Genomic DNA, 19415 nt, shown 5'->3' with positions numbered 1-19415 from the left:
AAGGGAAATCGTGGCTTCGTTAAAATTATTAATTATTCCGCTCATCCTACTCGCTTTGTGTAGACGCACTTTTCTTTCGCTCGTTTTTCGCGCCGCAGATCTTTGCCACGGGGAATCACCGAACCATCACGTTGTGGTAACAATGAAAGGGCGTAAGAGGGCGGGGGAATGGCTAATTAAGTATCGACCTGCCGACAGGAGTAACGAAGTAATACATAATTACGATGTATTCTTTGGATATCCGGCCGGGGAGGGCTTTTTGCCCCCTCACGGTTTTCCTAACACGCGGCGAAGACTAATCAATTTTCCATTCACCGGCAGCCGCTGATGGATGACTTACGATCACGCCGAGGTTTTAATAAATCAACATCCGTCGTTGCTACCCGTGCCTGTCATCAGTCTTCTTAGGGGTTGACCTCGGTGGAAGAGAGACGGACGGCGGCGCGGTAGGCGTAAAATCCCGCCCGTCGCTGTCCCGGCGCGAACAAGCGTGCACGTCGATGTCGAGCGTGTTGCGCGGATCGATCTATCGCCGATCTTGGGGGATGGTTTATCCAGACGGTTGGACGATTTTCTTCGATCGCGAAACGTAACAAGAAATCAGATGACGGTTCAGAGGCGGATCGCAATATATATATATATATATATATATATATATATATATACACGAGACACAATAAGTAAAAGAGGGATTTAATATATCTGAGAAAATCATGAAGCATGAAGTGGACTTTATATTTCCTTTATAGCATCCAGGCTGTAATATCCTGCGATATATCTGATCTGCTCGTAAATTTCCGCGGGAAGAAAGTAAAACGGCCGGAGGGAGACGAGAGCGCGGCGGGCGAGCGATATACTTTTCGCTTTCTTATTAACCGCTTCTTTCTTCCGCGGATGATGATGGAAGGACGTAACGGAAATTTCTCGGGCTATTGATTCATAACGATAACGTACGTCTGGTGATAATTGCGCGTCGTGTATCATCGGGGGGGGGGGGGGATAATAATCGGAAAGTGATCAAGCGACCCGTCATTTTTCTAAAGCACGATCATGAAAGAGTATACACACCGCGGTGGAAAAATATACACGTAAGAAAGAACATACATATGATTGTAGCTTCTAATAACATAGGAAAGTGCACTGGAGATCCGATCCGTTTGAAACATGTCCTGAAATTACTTCCAATTTTAATATCCAGGAGCTGACAGCAATATGACGTATTATCTTCGAAATTCTATTGATGCCAGCAGACTTTTTCGATCTTTAACGAAGAATTAGTGATGGGTAATTACGCCGCGCTTCATTTCACTCTAAAAGCTGATCCCAAAGGTCTAGAAGGTATTACCGTCAGTGCCACGAAGGGACAAACGTCGGGTGTGGCTTATCTGAACGGACGAGCGGTTTCACCGGAATTTGCTTGTAACCGCTTGTAGCCGCAGTGCACGCTGGTTCAGCATGTTGAAGCCGTGTGTATAGTAATTACTTAACGAAGTAAATACGATTGAGGATGCGTGCGTCCCGAAAAAATTTTTTAAACCGTCCGAGTTGAGATAATCGCGTTGAGAATTAAAATATACCGCATAGGTATTCAAAGAGCAGAACTTTTCTTTTTTCTATTAAAAGGCAATCAATCTGTAATTGCAACAAACGCTATTTAGATCTAAGAATATTCGCAAATGCGATTCTGATATTATTAGAATTTCAAATCGTCTTTTTCCGAAAGACGACGGAAAGACGGTTTTTTTTACTTGTGACAGTCGCTTGAATAACTAACGTGCACAGGATTTTCTACTCCACACACTGACCCAGTTCCGTCTGTTTTCCAACCGAGCATCTTGAAATATTCACCGTGTGAATTTATTAATTTATTATATGAGATATCTATATAACGTGACGTCAGCTTATCTAATTTTCATGTGGATTAATTGAGATAATTAACAGTTAGCAATTAAATAATTAAAAGCGAAACTCAATAATCTCTTAAACATATTTTTAGCTTGTTTAACCAGAGATAAAATTGGCTATTAATTACAATATTAAGCATATATATTTCAAGAATTTTCATTTTAGCACGTTATTGCGTTACATTTTGATCTGTTCCAAAATTATTTTATCCGCATTATTATTGATGAGATATTCCTTTCATATACTATAAATATATTTCCGGAACAGTTCCATTTTGATATGTCGAAATAAACGTTAATTTATGCTGTATAATATTTTCTCTCACCCCAAATTATTTCATTTTTTTTATCGCACAATTTGAAATATAATAAATATTTCCAGACCAGTTTCATCTCGATATCTCGATACAGGTGTTAATTTATATTTTTTCTGTCGCAAAATATTACAGTATTACTTCGTTTTAATTTATATCTTTGAAGGCAGTTTGAATAATAATAATGTACTTCTTTATATCAAATAATCTGAAAAGCTTCACTCTGATATATCAAAATAAATAATAAATTGCTCCGAGATTATTGGATATTATTATTACGATAAAATTATTCCATTAGCTCCGCTAGCGAAATCACTTCGTCTCTGGCCACTAATTTCTCTATCGATTAATACGCCACCTTCGATCGATCGTTCAATTTAGCCGCGGCAAGAGTGCCGTACTAAGACGTCTATGCTGGGTACATAATGGGGCAAGTACGTGGCGCGTAGTACGTGCCACGTAGCCGGCTTATCAGAAGCGCGCAGAGGGATGCCCAGAGTAGGCAGGCTTATCGACTCAGCGGCTTGACAAGCTTCCACGTCCTTTCCCACCTAGTAGGTGGAACGTCGAAAGATGATGAGCGCCGATCGAAGGACCACGGGGACTTTCAGTGGCTCTCACGGGGCCGTGCTCGGTAAGCCCTATACGAAGTCGTTGATGCGTCGTAAGGCAAGCGGAGATAGCGGCGCGGTCGGGGAGCTACGCTGACCGATATTACGTGCTTAAGAAGCTCGTGGTCGTTCCTCGATACGGCTACAGCAGTAAACAGAGCTTCTTCACCGGGGCCGCCCCTTTTCCGGATCGGCTTAGCGCGAGCAAATATATTCCGCATCGCGTCGGATTGGGAAAATCGAAAAAGAATTAGTCGGTCAAATATGGGAATCGTCTGGTAATCTTCTTACCAGTATTCGCGCTTCGTCGGATCGATAGTGGGCTAAGTTTAGACGACTACGCCGCTTTATAAAAAGAGGTTTAAGATCCTTATAGGAGCGAACCTATATTGGAGCTAAATCTGCAGCTTTGTTCTTTTAGCTTTCCCAAGTCTTCTAAAAACGCAACAACGCGGAATTGTTTGGCTTAAAAATATTTTGCAATTTTTTAAGGATATTTTTTGCGCGCGAAATATAAACTATAACGATTTTTTGTTTAAAAAAATTTCGAAAAAATTATTAACTTCAGATCGTGAGGGAGAGAATTATCGAGCGCTTTTCGCTCGTTATTCTTGTCGAATACATGATGCGCTTTGTTCGTATACGTCATGAGTATCGATGCGAACCGCTGAGAAGAATATGAATGACGGAATTAGGATGTGGTACTTACAGGTTGTAGTGCACATCTGCCATGTTCGGTCGATAGCGAAGCGCTTGGACGAACGCTTCCTCCGCTTCGGCTACTCGCCCCTGCTCGCTAAGAATACTCCCCAAGTTGCCGTAAGCTGGAATAAAAATTGCTTGTTTTATTTTATACATCCTATAAAATATTTCGCGAAATATTAAATATTAAACAATTTGATATCCGCAATTACAGTCGTTGCGATAAATTTATATACGTTATAAAATAAAATTGCTGGGTTTTGAGAAAATAAAACAGTGTTTGGAAAATAGAGCAGTAAAAAGGAATAATTGTGGAATAGGGTTTCTGTACAGAAAGCGATGCCAGCTAGCTGGTAAATTGTTAACGGATGAGACGATGTACAGGTGTGAAATACGTCTTACGCTTTCAGTGTTAATTATTATCCTAGCGGCAATTACTTGAGAATTATCACGATCAAGATACTCCCGCCCATCATTTCTCTGCTTACGTGCTCGCTCGCGTACACGGCTTGTAGTTGAATATTCAACTCGTTAAATGATCAGCAGGAAGTACCCCGGGAACGTAGTTACATGCTGCGCGCACGCACACCGCACTTATATATATCGCCTCCTAACATCTAAAGGCTAATATTTTCGTCGTTATTCCATTTTCAGCGTCATTATATAATATTCGAAGCGTGGTTTGCGGTGCGTAATATGGCCCACTTGAGTGACACTAAATATAAAATGATAAATCCAAAGCACGTAAAAATTAAATTATTGACAATTAGAATTAAACCTCTACATAATGAATCTTCAATATTAATTGACGCCGACTTGGTTTTTGAGTTTTACCAGAAGTGTAATTAATAATTTACGATATAGATCTATCTGGTCTGAATTTTATTAAATTAAAAACATTTTAAAAAGCGCTTCTTTGTGCGTCGACTGGAATTCGAACAGAAATATTCGAATATCTCTCCCGATCTTTTTCATTAGCGCGGCTTTAGGCGCGTGCCTAATCGCGATTGACACATCACTGCCGCGCGATCAGTCGGAATTGCAGTTAGCCGAGGAAAACGGTGCTGGAGCGTGCATTGACGCCGGCGTCATTCGCTATACGCGCGTTAAATCAACGAGCGGACGTCAACCCGATGGTAGAGCGATTTCGTGGACTAGGTGGAGGAAAGGGGGTGAATGTGTGCATCCGTGGGATCCAGGCGGCAGTTGAACGCAGCAGGAAGGGCAGCGGAGAAGGGATGAGAATGGCACGGGACGCGCCCGGCGAATACGCGAGCGCGCGCGTCGGCAACCTGAACCAACAAAATGTAAATTTATTTCGCGTAGCGGAGCAGCCTGTTAACACGGTAACACGCAATTTCTGTCGGCGCAATTAAAACGCGCTGTGACGTCGCCGCTGGCGGCGGCAGTAGCGCGTTGTGTCGGTGTCAACTCGCGTGACCATCCGCCCCGCACCGCTCTTCTTTGCTCGGTCTCTTTCCTCTCTCGGCCTCTTTGTGGGAACATTAAAAAAATGGGCAACAGGAGATTGAGCGGGAATGGAAAACGTTCTGAGAGAAAGGGTGAGATTGTCTCGCAGAAGCGGCGGGCAAATGCCGGACGCGAAATTAAGTCGAGTGGCTTGGGGTTGTTAATTTAAAAACCCGTGAATGTGTGAGGTTTCTCGGTCAAAGTTCGATAAATAATGTACGCGTACACACATCGACGTACACATCGACGTACACATCGACGCATTTATCCAACCAAATTGGGAGGCGTCTTGAAATTCAAATGAGGGGATCTAATTTCCATACATATATATCGATATAAATAATTCGTAATCGTTAGCCATATTATTAGACTAATTTCACGCTAAAACCTTTTTGATATCATTTTTCCATTTTCGATATCAAGCCATATATGATGAAAGCTGACATCGGCGGAGGGCTGACTTTAGATCGCTGACGATTAATCGAGCGAACGTGCATAAATAATAAAAGCGAGGGTAAGATAATCTTAAAATAACGTAACGTGGCCGATGACGTGGAACAGATGCGTAGCGCTGATGTGCGGCGCAATTAATACGAACTACTGTCCGGTAGATTAAATCGCGCAATCAATCGTTAGATTATCATGAAAGTAAATGGGGCGGATAGAGTGTAAAAAGTGGCAAAGACGAATGGCGTTCCAGGCGGGAACGTATGTGAAGGAAGAGTCCACTAGCTTGTATCGTCGATGTAACTCGACGTCGAGTTTAAAAACCAAATGTTTATTCGAAATTTTTCCCTTGTAAATCTATCGGTAAAAATACCGCGCTTCTTGCGCCCCATTCTTTTTGGAAAAAATCTTTAACAGTGAAATATTGCAGAACCACTTTCAATGGTTCCAAATATATAACAGGGAGAATATAGACTGCGATATTTATGGGAGAGGTTAAATTAATACAATAGAGCCCGTCGCGTCCCCGGCAATATTGTGTTGTGTTGCGGATGAAGCGCGTTACAGAAACGAAGCAAAAATTCACACCAGCGAGAGCAAAGCCGGCTGGAGCCGTTAGCGGGACGTAAGTTAAAATAATTACGAAAAAGTACACTATGGGGATAAGCGCCGTATGAAAGTGGATAAAAGGTGAAAAAGGGTCGGGGCGGATTAGAAGGGTGCATTAAAGGGAGAACTCGACGGATAAGAAGAAATGAGAAACTCGCGTATGCTCTTAACGCGCATGCATAGTACGCGTAAGACATTTCCGTCAGAAAAATTAAAAATATGAAAGATATGCACAGCGAGAAATTGAGAAAGAGAGAGAGAGGGGAAAGGAAGAGAGACTTTTTGAGTGCAATGAGTTTTTTTTACATAAATTGATTGTTTTAGTGCTTGTGGAATAATTTAGCTCGCATTGAAAATTAAAATTGACCTATATAATCGCAGCTTTCATTTGAAGATAAAAATTCCAGTTGAATTTTTTAAATAGAATTTATACCAGAAAAAACTCCACTGTATTAATTTTTTTTATAAATATTTCATTTTCTAAATACTACATAAAATTATTTTTAAACTATTTTATTAAGACTCGTGTTAAAATCACGAGCGTTGTTACATAGACACATTTTATTCGCGATATTAAAAAATATAAAAGACCTTGCAATATATATATATAACGCTCGAAAAATTAAAATCATACGAGAAAGGGACAGAAAGAGATGGATCAAGCGCAGTGGAAGCAGAAAGAGAAAGATCAGACTCGTTTCTCGTTGCATGCCATGTATTCATCTTCTCGGCGATTTTATGGACACGGTAGGCGCATAGTCGCCCGCGTCGAGGTGCGAGATGAACAGGCGGGATAGCACACGCCCGCCAATGGCACAATGGCCCCGGCGTTATAACGAGGAAACAGGCGTTGTGTGATACTCGTCGGCTGGGAGGGAATTTCATTTTTACATGGTCATATATTTCGCCGCGACGACGCGCCTATCGGGCTTCGATCAACGCGCAACGGCTTTTTATTATTAACACGCGCGGCGTTTTTACTATCTTTATGTCTTTAATCCGTCCGACGAAGCGGCAATGCCCGGCAGACCGGTTGTTCTTCCTTTTTACAACCCTCGTGTATAAAGAGTGAGAGAGAGAGTGAGAAAGAGAGAGACATTCTTCTAGATATTGTATGCATTTATTAAGGGCTCATAGTTGACGACAGAATAATGTTACTGATAAAAGTGTCATCGGCAGCCACGATACTTCGCGAGATAGGGAACCGGGGTTAAACCCACGCGATGCATGCGAGACCGTTAAAAAATACATTACTCAGCGAAAAGTCAAAGTTTTTAAATGGCTACTTTACTTGATGAAAATTCAGTTAGATATATTTTGATAACTCTTTCTCTCATTACACTTCTTGTACATTAAATTTTTTTTCTTCTTATGTTAATTATTTTTATAGTATTTACACATATGTATATTGCAGATATATTTAGAAAAACTCTCTAGAAAGTTTCATCTAATTTTTAAATCTAGAATTTTAACATTTACGCTATGCATAAATTTTTCACAAAGTGTGATATCTCTCTCTCTCTCTTTCTCTTTTTTACTTTAAACTTGATAATTTAGCTTACATGATACATTATTCTTTTCCACATTATTCAAATTTTGCACATCGTAGCAATATATTAAAAATTTTTTAAATCTATGTAAAGAATTATGTTAAACAAAAAAAGAGAGAAAAAATTAGAATTCTTTTCCCGATATTAATAAGATAAATTTGTACGCCATTCTTGCTTACCTTTCGGCGGATTGACGTGCAGCGCAGATCTGTACAAGCTCTCCTCGTCCCTCCAGTCGGCGTTTCTCACGAACGTCTTCACCGACATTACGACGATGAGAATCGCCGTCGCCAGCAGCACCGCCCTGCCGCGCGTTCTAGATCCACTTCTTCTCGCTATCCGGTAACATCCGGACACAGCGGCGCCGACGACCAGGCAGGCGCCCACGCTGGGCAGGTACAGTATCCTCTCGGCTATGACAAAGCCCACGTAGAAGAACAAATTGCTCGCCGGCAGAAATGGGAGCACGAGGAAGCCCAGGGACACCGCAACGGCGGTGGCCGTCGTTTGTCGGCCGCCGACGCTGACGCCGTTCACGCCGCTGTTACCGTTCGGCCTCTTGGCACAGTGACAATCACCGAGCGGACTGTTGTTGTTGTTGTTCGCCGCTCTGCATCCGTCCGTGTGACAGCCGCCGGTGCGTCTGCCGGCGCACACGGGACACCGGGACGACGCCAAGCGCGGATACAGGCCTGTCGTCGAGTCCCGTCGGGGCTGTCGCAGACTCCGCACAGCCCAGAAAGCGGCGGCGATCAGGGCGGTGTACAAGCACACCGATTCCAAATTTCGCGGATCGAACGGGCTCGTTATGCGCGGCACGGCGTCCATCGACCAGTCGAAGCTCAACGTGCTCGGGCACAGAAGCATTCTCGCGCTCGCCGCCGGTAGGTAGAGGAACGTCAGGCCGCGCGTCAATCGCGACGGATGCCTCGCCGTCGGATTGTCCGCGCTCGCGAATTCTGGCCTGCTGCCCGCGAGCCTCAGCCGGCCCAACGCGAGTAACGCCAAGCCGCCCGACAGAATGCCGACGCTGCGGCCCCGGGTGAATCCGCAGTTGCCCTGAAATTCAACGGTTGACAGGTATGACATTACTCGTATAGCTCCGCCGCTGCATCGGATGGTGATCGTCATGCTTGGAGTTTTGGCTAAAGTGGGTTAACCACTGTGCAGACAGACACATGAGAAGTGTGTCGCATAATATAACCTGCGCTATATTTCACAAATTTGACTGTTTAATTTTTCAGCCATCTGTGGCAGCCAAAATCGAATATTTAGACTGATGACTTGATGATTGTTGAGATGTTGAGATCTGAGATTGGAGATTTTATAAGCACGCGCAATATTTTCTTTCTCCGTGATGAAGAAGAGAGAGCGTATCATAGTTTTAAAATACATAACTAAAGATAAACAGCAGTGCTGCGCCATGGCACAGCGTGTGCACATGTGCCGCTCACAGTTGTACAAAAATAATAAAAGTAATAAAAGTAATAAAAATACCATGGAAATGTATTACGAGGTATCTCGGGAAATATGATACCGTAATAACGTGACGGTATTCTTGTCGTCAGTTCATCGGTATACGTGTTGTTTCCGCATTGTTGTGGCGCACTCGCGATCTTTTTTTTTTCTCTATGAATAAACAGAAAGGAAAAAGGGGCGAATTGGAAGTACGAAAGCTTTCACAGTCGTTGAGGCGATGTTTGCTTCGGCGAACGCGGCATTGCATCCGACCGGAAGGTAGTTTCGGTCGGATGGAAAGGAGAAAATCGTTTGTCCGACGAATCGGCGAACAAGACCTGTCTCGCGATACAATGCTCGTGTTGACGAAACGCGAAGGGATAACAGACGTCCTTCAACGTTCGCGATGGACAAGCAAAATATTATCGAAGAATAGCGCGTAGAAACATGTAATCAGCGAACAATCAACGAACAATATAACGAAATCATAAAACGGAAAATTATCGGTCAATCGGTTTAATTATTTAACTATATATTATTCATTAAACCATAATACAAAATTTATAATATAATAAAATAAATATAAATATTTCTAGTAAAAATTCAATTAAAAGATTATTGCAATTAAAAGAGAAACACGAATTGCACTAATGCAATAATCAAAACTCCTGGCATGTCCGCACTTTTTATAATATTAACTATTAGAGATTTCACATTGTAACTTTCAAGCAGAAAATATTACGGGCAGGGCAATCTAAATCATATTAGATTACACGAAATTCGCGCGAAGAGTCTTAATAAAATTTCCCTGCGCGATATAACCGCGGCTAGAAACGCGATTCGAAAGTTACACAGGCAGATCAGGCAGAAATAATAGTTTGCCGTGAATTTATAATTCACGTTAAGCACGATTACGTTCTTCGCCGAGTGCCGAGACACTCGTCTCGTATCTCCTGACAACTGAAATGGGAACTGGCGCAAAGTGCACCGCAAAGTTCGTTAAAAAAGTTAGCTGACGCGAAATTGAATGCAACATCGTCACCGTGTTTAAGAACGGTGTCGCGCGCGCGCGAGCGCATTTTACCGCACGCTGCTTCCGGTACGCCTTATTACTTCGCATTACCCTTCCACCTTTTCCCTCCCCCTCCTCTTCTATTCTAATTTCGTATTATTTCGAAGTTTCTTGCGCGCCGCGAGTTCGAACGTCGCAAGGAGGGAGGAGACACTACACGAGAAGATTTGTCAAGGCATGGCCGTGAATAGTTTAAAACTCGCCTTAATAAACGAACGATACGTCGCGCTTCGTACAAACTTCCGCCAAGTTCGTTACAACCGTAAGATGTAATTTTCCAGGCGATGCGAGCGCGGGTTACGACGGGGACGGGCTGCATCCGCGCGCCGCACCGCCGGCTCCGTAACCGCTAATTCCGGACCGAAACTTTTGCTATAAAGACTTCCCGTGACAGCGACAATTATCCGTATTACGTACAATAAGGCGCTTTGTATGTTTCGCAAAGTCCGCGTAACGCTGCGCGGTTAATGTTAATTTACTCGTCGACTGTCGTACTGGAAAATCCCACTTTGACAGGCAGGATGATTTTCGGCGGCAGACTTTTTATCGCTCCGTTTTAATCGCTCGCGTCATTCGGTTCAGGAATTGAAGCAAATTTTTTTACAGCTTAATGATGGAAAAAAAAAAAAAAAAAAAAAAAACACTCGCGCTACAATTCATAAAGTACGTCAAACATGATAAGCTCGTCGTTGACTTATATCGGATGCGCATGTCGCTGTCAAAGTTTTTATTTCTGAAAAACACATAGTCATGTACTTGAATTCCGACAATCCGAATATCTCGATAATCCGAATACGCCCTTGTATTCGGATATACCGGCATTAGCTCGGATTACCGAGATTGCGCTGTAATTGCCGTAATTCCATCACTTATCGCGGCTTTTCTGTTCCGTGACGATATTGTTTTATCTCCGATAAAACGGACAACGAAGCATCCAAAACGAAACAAACGTCACAAAGCCGGATTTAACATCGTGGCGATATTTCACGAGGAGAAATCCGGCCGGCCTGTTCGATACCCTCGCCAAGTCGATAATCTGAAAACCAGATTTTTCCAATTACTTCGCGATCGTTCCGGACAGCTCGATCGTAACTTAATAAATTTCCGCTTTCCGCCTTTCGCGCGCTTTTCGCGTCCATCCCAGCTCCGGTTCTCATCTGCCGAACGTCACGTCTCGTTTGTCTTCCAACCGCGCTGCAGCTCCCGTCGATTCACGCATATTTCCGCGCGGCCGAACAAAGCGACTAGAAAATGAAAAAAAAAGAGAAAGTACCATTGCTAGCGGTGACGTCTTCGAATGATGAGACGTGTCTCTTTTGAATCAAGTGATTTGTATAAAGATTAATTTTTTTTCTTGCCAAACGTTTTATCAAGATAATAATTAAATAATTATAAAATTTTTATAAAAATTCTTATTTGACGCCAAAATATCCTTGAATTCGAAATTTCTCGTCTGAAAAGTTTCGTTTCCATTCCGGGTTCTTCTTGTGCCTTAATTCGCCGCTGAAGCGCATCGTACTCGACTGCGGCGGTGGGAAACTGCGCAAACGGTTTACGCTTGGTCGACGGCGGATATCTCAGGCCGGGAGCGGAGAAAGGGACGGCAGTCGCAGAGGGATGCGGCCGACGGTGTGCGCGAGGGGCAGAGACGGAAATATAATAAGAAGAGAAATATGAGGGAGGGGAGGGCGGGTTGCGGATGAAAAGAACGAAGAAGACGTGTCGGAGGCCTCACGCGGGCGCTCGGAGGGGCGTCGGAAAATGCGAGCGATCCTCTTGGCACCCCTCCAACCCACCGCGGGGGTGGATACGGGGGGAGAGACGGGCGCGCGTCATGCATCACGCGAGGCGTCCGGCGCATCCAGCGCATCCGGATGCCGCGTACGCGAAAGGAGAAGGCAAACGGCGGTTCCGGGGCTTGCAAGGAAGACGACGCGAGGGTAGGAGGGACGGGCGGGATGAGTGACGACAGTAGGCGCCTGAAGGTGGATGCTGGAGAGAAGGGTGGCTCACCGTGCATCAGCCCGCTGTCTTCGCCAGGATGCAGACAGAACGCGGCGCGGTGCAACGGCAGTGCGTTATCGGTTACACGCTTCTACGAATCCGTACGTGCGCACGCGGGCCTTCGCTCGCCTTCCGCCTTGTTTCCCTCTTGAAACTTTCACGCTCGAAACTGCGCGACGCTCTCGCGCGTACGCGATCTTGAGAATGCGCGCGATACATCCGCAAACTGATATCGATTCGAACGAAATCCTGTTTAGCAACGTCGCGGAAACGTTAAATCCGGATTTTGTGCGGGTAAAGATACTTCAGATATATCATCGGCTTTTAATTTGCACCAATTCTCAAACGTTTAACATTCTGCATATCCTTATATTGTATAATTAATATTTTGAGGACAAAAACACGAGATGTAAAGCACTGCTGATATTTATTTTAATATAATTTAGAATAAATAAGCAAGCTTTGTGATTCATAAAACAATTTTTAGGGACGATTTTTTATGCTTGTAATAGAATCTCACTCAATTATCGACTTAGTCGTCTCTCACTTTAAATATTTGATTTGGCTGCTGTAAATCGGCTTGCAATTATGAAGGATCTTGAGGCAAACACTGAAACTAGTTAATATCGTGTCGCTTACCTTTCGACTTGGCTCGCCGCGACAGAGCTCCCACAGAAGGCAAAGAGCCAGGGACGATATGCCGGTTTCCTTGGCGAGGGTGGCTAACGTCGACGAGACCAGTGCCAGCAGCAGAGGAAACGGCGATCTTGTGCGATTACAATGGGCCGAATACGTCAGGAAAGATGTCAAGGTCAGGAAGCAGGCAAGAAGGTCGGCACGTCCGACTATACCGGCCACAGCCTCGCTGTGAATGGGATGGACCGCAAACAGGAAACCCGTGATCGCGTGCGCGAGATTGCTCCTTCCTGGCAGGACCTGCGGAATGTAATTGCGGATATCTCGTAAAGTACACATGTAAACGTCTCGTGTGGCGATCCTTCAAGCGACGAGAGTGGGGTTAATTAACTCTGTCGTTGATTAACTGTATTCTACTACAAGGTTTGCTTAATCCAAATTTCAATTTAATTGCTCATCGAGCAAGCGAAGAGAGCAATAATGATCTGTTCAAATTATTAAAATTTACATCAGATTCACTAGCATGTGGATTTTTTTGAAATATTTTAAATTCACAGTTTTTTGTACAAAAAATATTTCTGAATACATAATTAGCGAAAAAGTCGATATTGTATATACAAAAATGCAATTATTAATGATAAAAAGAATCATGAGATTTTCGAGAATCGAACAATACGGATTATATATATATCTGGGTGAAAATATAGAAAAGAAACGTCGAAGATACGTAAAGATCTGAAATGTAGAAGAGCACAATTCGTAGTTTTATGCGCGACGCCTGGGTAATCGTTGGCAGTAGTCATTGCTGCGAGGATATTCGAAAATTATACGATTCGATGCACACATTTACAGTAAGGCACTAGAGGTACGGCAGGATGGGCGGAATTTCGAGCAGGGAAATTGTATAAATGTCGTATATTTTTTCAATGCGACGGTGGAAAATCGAAGGTGGCGACGAAATGGCTCAGAAGGGAAAACCGATCGGGATCGGGGAAAACAAAAAAACATCGCGCGACGGCGAAATGCCATACGGGTGATATTAACAACATGCATAACTCAAAATGCCGCTTGAAGTACGAGAGAAGTACCTTCATTAATACACTTAGACTCAGTTAATTAGCGTGACAGTTTCATTACTCAGCAAAGTGCTGCGTGTATTAAATTAACGCGGCTCCTCATACTTGCCAGCTTCTCACGCCCATAATAACGCACTAAAACGATTCGAGTTGCTAATGAACTTATAAAACGGTATGCAACTTTGATATTACTGCTTATTTTCACGATTCCAAGAAACGCGCTAAGTATCCTCACGTAGAATCCAGGTGGAATCTCTTCGTTTCTTGTATTACGATTTTCTAGCATGGCTTCGCTATTGCCGCGCTAAATTTTCTCTACCTTATTTTCTAAAGAGTTCTTGCCGGCGCTTTTGATTTATTTCCACTCGAAACTTAAACACGGCTATGCGTATATATATAATTAAATTTTATCATATGTTTAATTTGTTTTATCTAATATTTGATACAAATATGGTTAGGTTTAATTTACTTTAATGCATACAGAATGAAGTCTTATTTGGATCCCACATATACATAATTCAATTTGATTTAAATTAATACGGTTATAATTAAACTTTACGTAATTTAATAAACGTATAATTAAATTGTAATTCCCGCGACTTCTCAAAATGTCACTAAAACATGCCGAAGTTAAATACTCGCCAAGTTAAATACAGTGACCGAAAGAGATGATGTAAAATTAAAGTCTCATTAGGATGATAGAACCTCGTCGCGGCTCTTTTGATCCTCCTATCCGGAAGTTCTATTTGAGATGTTCTCGTGCAGTTACGTCGAATCGCCATTACAGTTCCCTTTCACGACCGCCCCATGGTGTTTCCGGAATAAGAGGAATCCCAAGCTAACTAAAACGAAGTGGCGAAGTGAAATTAAAATCGCGGAGTAGGCTTACGCCAAAGTTAATCAGAATCTCTCTCTTTCTCTCTCCCTTGAATTCTGCCGCTATACTATTCTCCAGAGATGTACTCCGATAAAGAAAATAAGAAGAAACTTTGCAGCTTTATTTCCGATATAAAACGAATCCAGCGCTATTTGATAATGAGATGGGTTCATACGAATTTCACCGCCAAGCGAATTGCGCCTCTAATTTCCCGCGACAAGACCGCACAAATTAACGTCACAGTAAGGACTACAGTAAGCGCTGTGATGTAATTGATGAAAGGAGGATTAAGTCTACCACCGACAATATTTATTATACTTGAATTACAATTGCTTCACGGTATCGCTCTTCTGTATCGCGAACAATGAAGACGATTTGTATGAATACGGAAAACAAAAGTGCCGACGGTGAAATGAATTAACGATTAATTCTCCCCGTTAAATGTTGACAAATGGCTCACCATTGAAACGAGCGCATTCTAGACGTGACGTTAATCTCGCATAATGCGTCAACCGTTAAACCAGACGAGAAGTATAGCGCGAACGTTAACGAAATAATATTCCGGCATCAGGCGAAAAATTTTAGAATTTTATTTCTAGCGGTCAGTATGGCGTGGGATATTATCAAAACTCCCGTGTGACACGCGCTCTACAGGTGTCACCATTATCTTATTTCTGTTGTAGTGACGTAAAATTCGCGCGGCATTTGGGAGACATTGTTATGACGTGCGCGCTGTCAAAATTTTTTAATTCCATCGTAATAACTGACTCTCGTCTATTTTACGGGATGCAATCTCAGAGATCGTGCAAGTGGTCACTCACCTTTCTGGCAACCTTGACCACGAGAACGGTGCAGGCGGCGTGCAGCGCCACATTCACCAAATGGTATCCCCAGGGTTCGAGGCCACCCAGGAAATGGTTTAGACGAAAAGTGGCTACGCAGAGCGGTCGATAGCTGCCGTGCGAGCCGCGCTCCGTCAGCGGTGTTCCCCAAAAGTCATTCTCGAGCAACCGATACCACGGTGTGCTCGCAAGTAGGTCGGGATTCGTCAGGATGGCTCTTCTGCAACGGAAAAAGCATAGCGCAAATTATATATCGTGTTCTCGAATATAGAAAATTTATTGCTAGAAATAGAAACTTTCTTTTAATCCTTTCGGAATGAAGGACAAATATATATGTTATTTAAAAAACGTCGACAGCCATGTATAAATTCTTTATTCTGTGTATCGTGAATAACTTATAGAGCTATAAAATTAGAACAAATAAAGTCGAGAAAATTAATTAGAGTTTAAATATTAAATGGCAATATGGATATTTTCGGTGCTTGATGGAAATATTGTTTGATTTTATACGAATTACCGATAACCCATTTCGCGAAACAATAAAACTAGTGATGGAAAGAGCAAAAATTGGCAAAATCAGGTTTTTAATACGCCGTGATTCGCGCGTAATTCAATCAGATTGTAATAATGTAACCTGCGTCGGGTCACAGCCACAAACTGTGTTAAAAACCGCGAGATATCTATTATTATACCTAACACAATTCGATTTGCGGTTAAAATAAAATAAGCTGTTTCAATTTGCCTATTCTCCCGCAATGCTATGCAATTTAATACGGGACTTGCAACATTTCGGTCAGTTCATCGCGTTAACCGCATCAACCAGAGTTCTCGGGCCGAATGCCAGCAACAAATCATTCAGGGTGGCATTTAATAAACCATTTTTATCTCGCGTACGTGAATTAATTACTTGCGGCGCGAACACACCATCTACATGCGCGTATTAGTTGGCAGAAACAATTTTCGCGCTCGTTATCGATCGATCGTTCCCTATCAGCGTAAATATTATTGCGTCAACGCATTCAGACCTCATTCGAGAATTTTGCTTTCGGAGAATAAAATTGAAAATTAATAAAGAGCATTATATTTGTTTGATAGGATATTTAATAAAATAGCTATTACGCCAGGAATAACATTTTAATATATAAATTGTTATTTATAAATGAGGATATACAAAATGATCGGAAATAGAGAATACAGAAATTATATAAAAATATAGGAATTGTATATATAAGTCTAAAATTTAATTTAAATTTGCACGTCAGTAAACAGAGATTAGCTAGAAATTATTTTTAGAAATCAGATAACTTTCAAAAAATAAAATTTTCCAATGTATTTTATCAAATCTCAAGGCTTGAATTTACCATTTCACGAAATAAACGGGAGAAAACGCAATTAGTTCGATGCCGCTTATATGGGATACTTGTTATTATCGCCTACTTCGCTGGCGGAGCAATCGTACGTGAAGATCACTTACGCAGGTCGTAGTGTGCTTGCCTACGAAAATGGTTACGACGGCGATAGCGCTCCGGTGAAACGGCCTTATCGCTCAGTCTTATATCGTCGCTTGCACTCTCACGGATACATATGTATATTTCTACGTGTAAGAACTACGAAGTGTATTTCGAGCACTTCATGAACTTAAGAGCCGCCGGTCGTCTTTGAAGGAGGCGCTAGAACGACGACGACGACATGGTTGCACGAGGATCGTAATGGGGCCGTTTGCCCGGTGCACTTTTGTCTCTTTATTGCGGCCTTAAATGGAGAAACCATCGGTATATCCAGGATGTTCCAGGATAATTCAATAATTTAAAACCGCTCGTTTCTCATCAATAATTTTTATATCTGTGCTGAATATCGATTTGAATGCGAAATGTGTATATAAGAGAAAGCGATAAATAATGCATAAAGAAAAAGGAAGAGAGTATGGGAAGTGATTTTGACGAAATACGTACGTAAAAGCAGTTATTCGAAAGTAATAATATATATATATATAAAATACGCGTTTGAATATTGTTTTTATTCATATTTTATGCAGTGCTCTAAATGAAAGCTGGAGCCATTTACTGGCGCAATTATTCGAGCAATCGCAACTTTTCGCAATGGTGGCGTATGCGTTTTATAGCAAGAGCGTATTTTTTTTTTTTATAGTGGGCAGTAAAAGATATCATATCGATGGCAGTTATCAACTTCGAGTTTATGAGACAACCGACATGCGACGCAAAATGACATTGTTCGAGTTACATTTTCAATCATTATATCTCTATGAATAAATGATGTTAAAAAGGACGCAATGCGGAGGCAATTGTGACATCGGAATAAATGTTGCAACAATTTCGTACAATAAATGTAGGATTAATATGAAATTAATTCTTAGCACAGTCTTTTCAGAATTATCTGCGGACTTTAGCAAAAATCGCGGAACTCGATACGCAAAGAAAGCTTGCAATTACGATCTTGCTTTTACCTTATTCTTTCTTGCCTTCGCGAAAAGACATAATTGAACGCTTGCACGGCTAAATCCGTTTGTTCCTTCAAAGAAAAGAGGAGGATTGCCGCAACGACGATGTAGAAGCGCTTCGTACTGCTTTTGCGAAATGAATAAAGCTAAACGATAATGTTTTACGCGGCTAAGTCTATTTATACTTTAAAGCCGTGCCGTGGAAAACCTTCCGTCATCTTGAATCATTTCCATTGCCTCTTGCCGTTCCTTTTCGCGCGCATCTCGCGAATTACTCGCGCGATACGTTCAATAATCTTGTTATTTTCGCCGTCGCTTTCATCGAATTAACGCGGTTCTGCCGGACGCGGTGTAAAAGGATTTGTAAAAGCGCGCCATCACTCGTTACGCCTCGCCGAACTTTTTCTTCGTCAAATCGCATAGACGATCCCTCGTCTCGAGCGCGAAGCCGTTCTAATCGACGGCCGATCAATATTCATGGGTATCGATGAACTCGATGTTTCGGTTCGTCTCCAGATCCCGATAGCAAAGGCTACACTCTTGGCTGCATCGTTGAGAAAATAGAACGGAGATCCCCGTCAACGTTGCGTCGTGTAATTTTTAACGCCACAGCTTCAACAAGTTACGCTCTTAAATAATATTTTCTTCGTCGTGCCAGATAATCTCTACGTTATACATGTATCTAATGTTAACAGCATTTTTTGATTTAGTAATTTTCTTACGAAAACATCTCACAAAAAATAACAATAGTTATTTTATAAATCTTTTAGAAAAGTTTATAAGTAATACTTGATTTTAATAAAATATTTAATACTATATAATTTTTGGAAAATATTTTCGGGATTCTTTTTTCCTTCATCAAACTTTTTTTATCAAATTTGATTGCAAATATTTTATTATACAATTGTGAAATTATTGTGATTTTAATTATACGAGAGCAGTTTATATATAATTAAAGCAATTTAAATGAAAATATATCGCACGTTTAAATATCTATTCTATATTTCAATTTTATCAATAAAAAATGTATTTGAATTGTATTCTGCTACGGTATTTTAATATAAATCCGCAATCAGAGGCAGTATTAATTATCGAAATTACGTCAAATTATAGAAATGTGATAACGGGGCTTAATGAATGCACATTATTGAAATGAAGTTTTCTAATTAAAGCGTGTAAATTAGAAGAATTTAAGTATTTAGGTTCGTTATATGATTCGAATATGCATTTAAGAGAGTACATATTTCCTTTATTAATCCGCGAATGAATTTTGCGTCGAGTCTGCACCGAAATCTCCGCACAATTCGGGACGTCGCGTAAAACGTGCGACACCAAATTACTTTCTTGTTAGTCGTTCCCGCACAATTCCCGTCGTTTTCCCGAAT

At 41.8% G+C, this 19415-nt stretch overlaps 1 protein-coding gene and 1 long non-coding RNA gene across 5 annotated transcripts in view; one reads left to right on the top strand and one right to left on the bottom strand.

Moving 5' to 3' along the window:
• Positions 1 to 19415, bottom strand: part of Tmtc2 (Transmembrane O-mannosyltransferase targeting cadherins 2) — a 187590-nt gene that overhangs the window by 66344 nt on the left and 101831 nt on the right. For all 3 annotated transcript variants that reach the window (XR_010891199.1, XM_067358977.1, XM_067358976.1), the window contains exons 2-5: positions 15552 to 15792; positions 12781 to 13077; positions 7787 to 8666; positions 3539 to 3653 (exon numbers count right to left, since the gene is read on the bottom strand). Coding sequence is in view for 2 of the 3 variants with exons in the window: in XM_067358977.1 (XP_067215078.1) it covers positions 3539 to 3653; positions 7787 to 8666; positions 12781 to 13077; positions 15552 to 15792 (1533 nt within the window). In the remaining variant the exon portion in view is untranslated. The remainder of the gene's footprint in view (positions 1 to 3538; positions 3654 to 7786; positions 8667 to 12780; positions 13078 to 15551; positions 15793 to 19415) is intronic.
• LOC105668428 (uncharacterized) overlaps positions 1 to 19415 on the top strand; it is a 144242-nt gene that overhangs the window by 81768 nt on the left and 43059 nt on the right. The gene's annotated exons all lie outside the window — the stretch shown is intronic.

This window comes from Linepithema humile, chromosome 7 (genome assembly GCF_040581485.1).
Source record: "Linepithema humile isolate Giens D197 chromosome 7, Lhum_UNIL_v1.0, whole genome shotgun sequence".
Classification (NCBI taxonomy): Eukaryota; Metazoa; Arthropoda; class Insecta; order Hymenoptera; family Formicidae; genus Linepithema; species Linepithema humile.
This window is presented reverse-complemented; position numbering and strand designations above follow the sequence as displayed.